At 43.6% G+C, this 9,331-nt stretch overlaps 1 protein-coding gene across 8 annotated transcripts in view; it reads right to left on the reverse strand.

The window, feature by feature from the left end:
- cald1a (caldesmon 1a) overlaps window positions 1-9,331 on the reverse strand; it is a 208,700-nt gene that overhangs the window by 41,345 nt on the left and 158,024 nt on the right. For 7 of the 8 annotated variants that reach the window (XR_006315061.1, XR_006315060.1, XM_043713556.1 and 4 more), the window contains 2 exons: window positions 5,896-6,026; window positions 1,710-1,980 (listed from right to left, as the gene is read on the reverse strand). Coding sequence is in view for 6 of the 8 variants with exons in the window: in XM_043713556.1 (XP_043569491.1) it covers window positions 1,710-1,980; window positions 5,896-6,026 (402 nt within the window). In the remaining 2 variants the exon portion in view is untranslated. The remainder of the gene's footprint in view (window positions 1-1,709; window positions 1,981-5,895; window positions 6,027-9,331) is intronic. The other variant, XM_043713554.1, reaches the window with a different exon arrangement.

A 9,331-nucleotide genomic window follows, 5' to 3' on the forward strand; every position in this document is an offset into this window, starting at 1 on the left:
TGCGGCTGTACAGGACATTGGTCAGGCCACTGTTGGAATATTGCATACAATTTTGGTCTCCTTCCTATCGGAAAGATGTGAAACATGAAAGGGTTCAGAAAAGATTTCCAAGGATGTTGCCAGGGTTGGAGGATTTGAGCTACAGGGAGAGGCTGAACAGGCTGGGGCTGCTGGGGCTGTTTTCCCTGGAGCGTCGGAGGCTGAGGGGTGACCTTATAGAGGTTTACAAAATTATGAGGGGCATGGATAGGGTAAATAGGCAAAGTCTTTTCCCTGGGGTCGGGGAGTCCAGACTAGCAGGCATAGGTTTAGGGTGAGAGGGGAAAAATATAAAAGAGACCTTTGGGACAACATTGTCATGCAGAGGATGGTACATGTATGGAATGAGCTGCCAGAGGAAGTGGTGGAGGCTGGTACAATTGCAACATTTAAGAAGCATTTGGATGGGTATATAAATAGGAAGGGTTTGGAGGGATATGGGCCGGGTGCTGGCAGGTGGGACTAGATTGGGTTGGAATATCTGGTCGGCATGGACGGGTTGGACCGAAGGGTCTGTTTCCATGCTGTCCATCTCTATGACTCTATCTGGTGTGCAGTTTTGGTCCCCTTATTTAAGGAAAGATATCATTTCACTGGAGACAGTTCAGCAGGTTCACTAGCATCACCCCAGTAATGAAGAGATTGTCTCATGAGCAAAGATTAAATAGAGTGGAACTCTACTCACTGGAGTTTAGAACCATGAGAGGTGATCTCATTGAAACATACAGGATTCTTAAGGAGATTTGCAGGGTAAAAGAACCATAAGGTACAGTCTCAAGATAAAGGGAGAGCAATTTGAGCCTGAAATGAGGAGGAATTTCTTCACTCAGAGGATTGAGTCTTTGGAACTCCTTGCCACAGACAGCTCTAGGAGCAGAGTCCTTGTGTATATTTAATGCTGAGATGGATAGATTCCTGATCAGTCGGGGAATCAAGGGTCATGGGAAAGACACAAGGAAGTGGATCTGAAGAATGTCGAATCAGCCATGATCCTACTGAACGGTAGAGCAGGCTCGATGGGGGTCAGAATGGCCTAATCCTGTTCCTATTTCTAATGGTGTTATTATCAAGTCCCTTCGGCCCATTGCATCATTGCTGGTTGAAAGCAACTAACTATTCTAATCCCATTTGGCCCATAGCCTTGGGTAGGCCATAATGGATGAATTGATTCAATCACAGAATCATAGAATCCCTACAGTGCGGAAACAGGCCCTTCGATCCAACAAATCCACACTGCACATCTTTTGAATTGTGGGAGAAAACCGGAGCACCTGGAAGAAACCCACGCAGACACGAGGAGAACATGCAAATTCCACACAGACACTCGCCCGAGGCTGGCATCGAACCCGGGTCCCGTGAGGTAGCAGTGCTAACCACTGAGCCACCATACTGGATTGTTAAGGTATTCAAACAATTAAGATTGTTTGAGAAAATGTGCTTTCCCAGCTTCTTCAATGACAATTACATTTCTTTCTCGTTTCACCTAGCCGCTAACACTTTTATAGTTGGAGGTTTAGATGGTTAGTTCTGCACTCCCAACCCCCCGCCATGAGCGGCCTATTTGCTTCAATGTACAGTATGTTCCAGACAGCTGCATTGTCATGTTTACATGCAACTTAGAGACAACCCTGCTCCCAGCCCATCAGCACATCTTTGCCTTTGAACATTACCTCTTCCTTTGCTTTTCTCTCGGCCTCATCCTGCTGCCGCTTTTGCTCTTCCTCTTCTCGTACCTTCCTGCGCCCTTCTCGTTTCTTCTTCAACTCCTCCAGCTCCACCACAGCCTCCTGCTGTTTCTGCTTCATCTTTTCAAACTCTTCACTCTCCTTCTCGTCCTGACGCCGTTTCAGCTCTTCCAGCTTCCTCTCCGCCTCCAGCTTGGCGGCTGCATCCTCTGCTTCCTGGCTCGGCTTGGACTCGGAGTGGCTACACTCCCCCCCACCAAAAGGAAAAAGGCACAATGTTATGAGGCAACCCTTTGTGGACTCTGTTGGCAACATCACCGCTCTTTTAACTAGCCCTTCTTTCTGCAGCCATTTTCAGAGAGCCCCTACAGTGCGGAAACAGGCCCTTCAGCCCTACAAGTCCACACTGACCCACCGATGAGTATCCCACCCAGACCCAGCCCCCTACTCTATTGATCCACATTTACCCCTGACTACTGCACCTAACCTACACATCCCTGAACACTATGGGTAATTTACCATGGCCAATCTATCTAACCTGCACATCGTTGGACTGTTGGAGGAAACCAGATCACCCGGAGGAAACCCACACGCAGACAAGGGGAGACAGTTGCCTGAGACTGGATTCGAACCCAAGTCCCTGGTGCTGTGAGGCAGCAGTGCTAACCATGCCACCCAATAAACAACAGAATTTTAACAAATACATATCGTCTTCCACACAACCTGGAAGTTTTCAAAATGCTTTGAATACAAAACCTACCTTGTATGGCAGATTCAGTTCATAAACTGTGCTTCCATTTTGCCAATTCAATTTGATATAGCCAAAACATTCAAATCTAAGACAGATGGACTCAATATCAAGTAGTGCAGTGGTTTAATCTCTCGGCACTTGTGCTCAGTGAAGGTTTGGCCTATTAAAATTGCCAGAATAACTCAAATACTGGAGGGCATACACGATGAGCCAGATGGTAGGATGAGCTGTGAAAGGGTAGAGTGAAGGGTCACTCTGGAGGGGGTTCCACCTTCATAACGACCTTATCAACAATTTTATTTTGAAAAAGTCTACATCATAATTTTCATGTTTTGGATCCACAGTTTGGATTTTCATTCCAAAGGAAAACAAAATGGTTAATTAATGAAAAAAAAACATTTACTTTGTTCATTTTCCTGATTTATGTTTATGTCAAAAAGAGAATTTTGTCAATAAATGTACATTCTAGCTGGGGAACCTTTTCCAAAGGAGATACAGGAATTACAATGTTGCCTTCCAACCACTGAACCAGGATCCATTCAGGTTTAGAATCGTAGAATCCCTACATGTGGAAACAGGCCCTTCAGGACACAAAACCTTTCCCCTACCCTGTTACTCTACATTTACCCCTGACTAACACTATGGGCAATTTAGCATGGCCAATTCACCTAATCTGCACATCTTTGGATTGTGGGAGGAAACCCGCACAAACGGGGAGAATGTGCAAACTCCATACAGTCACCCAAGGCTGGAACTGAACCCAGGTCCCTGGCGTTGTGAGGCAGCAGTGCCAACCACTGAGCCACCGTGCCACCCAAGGTGCTACTTACAGAATGTAATCTCAGTATTTACCATGCAGTTCAACAAAACTGCTTTGGTGTAAATATTCAAGTGAAAATATAACAGTGTCAATCTAGTCCAGCCCATCTTTGATGGAAAGAAGACACCTGCATTTGCATGGCGCCTTTACAGCCAGTGAAGAATGTTTTTAACAATAGCTTGGAAGCTTGCTCACAGCAAGGTTCTGTGTTAGATAAAAGTTCAGACTTTCTGTTTCACTAATATTTGTTCAAACAAAGGCCAGGACATTGTGCAGGGGAGGGGGCAGGAATCATCACTCCTCTTCATCAAAAAGTGCCATGTGCCTTTTTTCTTTTCATCAGAGAGGGAGCTGGCATCTTATCTGAGAAGCAACACCCTGGTCATGCAGCAGACCCTCAGAGCTAAACTGGAGTGCACTTTACTTCCATGTCTCTGAGGTAGGATCTGGGCCCGCAATCTGAATCAGAGACTGAGTCTTACCATGGAACCACAGCAGATGATCCAAGTAATTGTTTTAGAACATAGAACTGTACAGCACAGTACAGGTCCTTCGGACCTTGATGTTGTGCTGCCCTTTTATGCTATTGTAAGATCAGACTAACCTACATACCCTTCATTGTACTAACTTCCATGTACCTATCCAATAGTCACTTAAACGTCCCTAATATATTTGACTCTACTACCATCAGTGACATTCCAAGCACCCACCACTCTCTGTGTAAAGAATCTACCTCTGACATCTCCCCATAGCCTTCCTCCAATCACCTTCAAATTATGCCCCCTTGTGATAGACATTTCCACCATGGGAAGAGGTTTCTGGCTATCCATTATCTATGCCTCTCGACATCTTGTACATCTCAATCAAGTCACATCTCACCCTCTTCATTCCAATGAGAAAAGCCCCAGCTCCCTCAACATTTCTTCATGAGACATGCCCTCCAGTCCAGGCAGCATCCTGGTAAATCTCCTCTGCACTCTCTCTAAAGCTTCCACATCTTTCCTATAATAAGATGACCAGAACTGAATACAATATTCCACGTGTGGCCTAACCAGGGCTTTATAGAGCTGCAGCATAACCACCAGCTCTAAAACTCAATCCCCTGCTAATGAAAGCCAACACACCAAACGCCTTAACACCCTTATCAACTTGGGTGGCAACTTTGAGGGATCTATGGACATGGACTCCAAGATCCCTCTGTTCCTTCACACTGCCAAGAATCCTGCCTTTAACCCTGTATTCTGCATTCAACTTTGACCTTCCAAAATGAATCACTACACACTTTTCCAGGTTGAACTCCATCTGCCACTTATCCGCCCAGTTCTGCGTTCTGGCAATGTCTCGTTGCAACATACAACGACCCTCCACAGTATCCACAACCACCAATCTTGGTGTCATCGGCAAACTTACTAACCCACCCTTCCACTTCCTCATCAAAGTCATTTATAAAAATCACAAACAGCAGAGGTCCCGGAACAGATCCCTGCGGAACACCACTGGTCACCGAGCTCCAGGCTAAATCCTTTCCATCTACCACCACCCTCTGTCTTCTATGGGCCAGCCAATTCTGAATCCAGACAGACAGGTTTCCCTTTATCTCATGCCTCCTTACTCTTCGAATGAGCCTACCATGGGGAACCTTATCAAATGCCTAGCTAAAATCCACGTACACTGCATCCACTGCTCTACCTTCAGCAACGTGTTTTGTCACATCCTCAAAGAATTCAATAAGGTTTGTGAGGCATGACCTGCTGGGGAAGAGAAAATTGAACTAAAGACACAGTGATAACTAACAATGTTGTGTAAATACTTTCTTTATTGCATAAACCTTTAATTTTTCACAATTCATGTGGTTGTCTCCCAGTCTGTTTAGCATCTAAATGGTCTGTTATGTTCAATGGTTTCACTCCTTGAGCATTAACGAGGTGCAATGATTGGGTTAAAAATCCATCCTTTGGAAGCAGAGGTGGTAACGTCATTGGTTACTCTGACACCTCATGCCCTTCCTATAGTCTGTTCTTTCTGTCAACCTGTGTCTGAAAATCAGGGTCAATTGGGGAACTTTTTGCATTTTTAAAAAAATCTTTAATTTTTGCAACAACTCTGGGAGCAGCAGGTCTTGATAACCAGAGCACCGCCCCAGTCAAAAACGCTATGACGACAAGCTGCAGTGTCTACGAGTGCTCACTAAAATAGCAATTTTTCTAAGTTATCCATCTCTGTAATGAATTCTGCAAATTCTGCCAAAACCACAGCAGTATAAATAACATTGGCATTATTTGTTACCACGGAGCCAATTTGGGGACTTTGACATATCGAAGTATTCAATAAGAATTAAATTGACGTGTGTAATCAGCAGGAAATTACATTTTCCAAAGCTGACTTCTCCTACCCTAATAGTGCTATGACTTCACACCAGTCTGGCAACATTACACTAAGCTATTTATTTCATATTTACACAGATGCAGTTATTTGTTGAATCTATAAAAGAAAATTAAAGGGTTAGTCACTGGAATCAATCATCACATTATTTCCGACTGTATCAACCAACGTCTCAGTGACAAGTTAAGGTAAAAGGGACATAATCTGGCTGCACTTACCTCGTTGTTCTATCCATTTTCTTATGCTTTTGCGTGATCTCCTCATGAAGAGCCTCCCCGTTCTCTGGGCCTGATTTGGATATTTTCTTCTCTGTGTGCTCAACTATCTCTTCCTTCCATATCTCACTTTTCTGCAATGGTTGTTTTTAAAAACAAAGACAAAAGGTCAAGTCTTCACTAATATGCTGCATTATGACTAGCTGAATTCAGTGTTACTGAGCAATGTCCAGATGATGATACCAAAAGGGTACAGTTTATTTTGGTGACTTCCAAGTGGCAAAGGCAGCACAGTGTCAATTATCAAGCAGCTACGTTTTCAAGAATATATGAGAAGGATATTCATTACAGTCTTGGAGGGAAGTACTCCTTCAGGATAAACAACCACCTGTATTAGTGAACTGATGACTTTATACAGATGATATCTACTGTGCTCCTAGAAACCTGTCACAATTCTTTTATACTCCTGCTTCCGTACCTGTGCAAAGTGACTGAGGTACCGACAACAGGTCAGCTATCCAATTCACAAGAGCTCTTTGTCTTTCATGTTTGATATTTGATACTATGTAGGTCCTTTCATAAAATTAAAAATTAACAGCACAGGGATTGCAACACTGCACATGTCTGTTGTGAGCTCACCTGTGACTCTGAGGTAGCTAGTTAATTCAAGTATGTTGGCTGCACTCTTCACTCTCCTAATATTAATCTCATATTGTAGTGATATAACTATATCGCTCGATAAGGCCCTCTAAATATTCAGCTTATTAAAAGACTGTAGAACAATGGGTGTTGGTGCTTTCTGGTACACTGATACACTCTGCACATATTTTTACAATTCTTATTAGTGCTGTAGGCAAATCATTGGGTTTTACCTTCAACCCTTTCCAGTGTCCTGACTAATCTGTGCTCATTCTTTCACATAGGTCAAAGCACAGTTTTCATCAGAAATAAATTCAGAAAAAAAAAAATCTAATAGTCTAGGTGATGGTTAGCACTCTTGTTCCATTGTAATCAGGTTATGGATGCAAGTCTTTCTTTAAAATGTTAATTGAGTGCACAGCATTATCTCTAGGGTAGTAATTTACTTCTGGATTGAAAGTATTTTGACCCAGGTCAATAATTGAACTAAAGTAGTCTTTCCTAATAGCTCCTATTGATATTCCTGGACTAGAGTAGACAGCATTCCAGAGTGAAATAAATGAATGATATTTAGTCTTTGGTTTGAGTTGAACTGAAGCCTCCTCATACATTGATGGAACTGTCTATTCATTTTGTTTCAGTTCAGAGACAAATAATATTGTGAGAATTTAGCAAAATCAAAGGTGAAATTGCATTATGAATTCACATTTTAAATGTGCTACTTAAAAATATTCAACTACATGGAAAGTAGAAGAGAAAAAATGGAAGAACTAAATATATAATAATTTCGTGAGTACATTCTTAGTTGTCATCAGTTGATTAGTTTCTTGCAAGGTTGCCAAAGTCCATAATTATTTATTTTTAAATTATTTTCTTGCAATTATGAGCATATTTTCACTGGAAACTAATATTTCTGCTGCAGAGCTCTAATGTTATGCTCTACTATTCTCTCTGACCCTCTCCACTGCCAGGAATCTCAACAATCCCCTTTAGCAAAAGTAATACCTGTAGAAAGGCCTGTATAGAAAGGGAAAAAGACTTAAAAAGAAATGACGTGCATTTATATTAACCCAGATCCCATCTTTACAATATTGAATGATTCATGGCCATGTTCTTGTAGTCATGGTTGTTTAGCTGCCTCAGGCAGCACACAGCTCTATAAGCTTCGAAATATTAGATTAGATTAGATTCCCTACAGTGTGGAAACAGGCCCTTTGGCCCAACTAGTCCGCATTGACACTCCGAAGAGTAACCCACCCAGACTCATTTCCCTCTGACTAATGCACCTAACACTATGGGCAATTTACCACGGCCAATTCACCTGACCTGCACATCTTTGGACTGCGGGAGGAAACTGGAGCACCCGGAGGAAACCCACACAGACACGGGGAGAATGTGCAACCTCCACACAGACAGTTGCCCGAGGCTGGAATCGAACCTGGGTCCCTGGTGCTGTGAGGCAGGAGTGCTAAACACTAAGTCAGCATGCTGCCCCAAATAGTTCTTGGTTGTGGGAGAACTGTTGGCCAGGTTATTGGAAGAACTCCCCTGGTCTTTGTCACACAGTGTCACAGGATTCCTGAATCTACCTCTATGGGCAGAGTGAGTGTGCATTGGTTTCATAGTGCAGCCTCAAACAGCAGTATCAGCAGAGATTAGGCTCTCAAATCCTGGAATGGGACTGAACCTATGACCTTCTGACTTGGTGACAGTGCTACCAATAGAGCCTAGTGGACCAATCGAAGCATCACAGTAATGTTTATTCATAAAAAGACCCAGAAAATTTTAGTTAATGTTTTTGACATAAAATAATTCCTTTGTTATGTGAGGGAGAGAGAAATAGAAAGATATAATGACACACTAGACAGAGAAGGAGAAGACACTGGCTAGGCCTGCTTAATCAAAGTTTCTGTTTTCTCAGTGTAAGGTTCATGTCATTCTATGTAACTTTGAAAACTGGGATTGTGTGGTAAATATAATTATCAGAACCATCTGTTTCATTAATGTCCTTTAGGGAAGAAAACTGCCATCTTGTGGGAGGCACGGTGGCTCAATGCTTAGCACTACTGCTTCACAGCGCCAGGGACCTGGGCAGGATTCCAGCCTTGGGCTACTATCAGCGTGGAGTTTGCACATTTTCCCTGTATCTGTGTGGGTCCCCCAGTTTAGATTAGATTTCCTACAGTGTCAAAACAAGCCCTTCAGCTCAATAAGTCCACACCGACCCAATTCCCTTTGACTAATGCACCTCACATTATGGGGAATTTAGCATGGCCAATTCACCTGACCTACCCATCTTTGGACTGTGGGAGAATGTGCAAACTCCACACAGACAGTTGCCCAAGGCTAGAATTGAACCTGGGACCCTGGTACTGTGAGGCAGCAGTTCTAACCATTGAGCCACCGTTTCCTCCCACAGTCCAAAGATGTGCAGGTTAGGTGAATTGGCTATGCTAAATTGCCCACAGTGTTCAGGCATGTGCAGTTTAGGTGCATTAGTCAGGGTAAATGTAGAGTGGTAGGGTAGGGGAATGAGACTGGGTGGGCTACTCTTTGGAGGGTCAGTGTGGACTAGTTGGGCTAAAGGGTCAGGCAGCATCTGAGGAGCAGGCGTTCATCAACACCTCATCTTCCGCCTCGGAACCCTTCAACCCCAGGACATCATTGTGGACTTCACCAGTTCCCTCATTTCCCCTCCCCCACCTTACCCCAGTTCCAAACTTCCAGCTCAGCACCATCCTCATGACCTGTCCCACCTGTCAATCTTCCTTCCCACCTATCCGCTCCACACTCCTCTCTG

Source organism: Chiloscyllium plagiosum, chromosome 23, assembly GCF_004010195.1.
Source record: "Chiloscyllium plagiosum isolate BGI_BamShark_2017 chromosome 23, ASM401019v2, whole genome shotgun sequence".
Lineage (NCBI taxonomy): Eukaryota > Metazoa > Chordata > Chondrichthyes > Orectolobiformes > Hemiscylliidae > Chiloscyllium > Chiloscyllium plagiosum.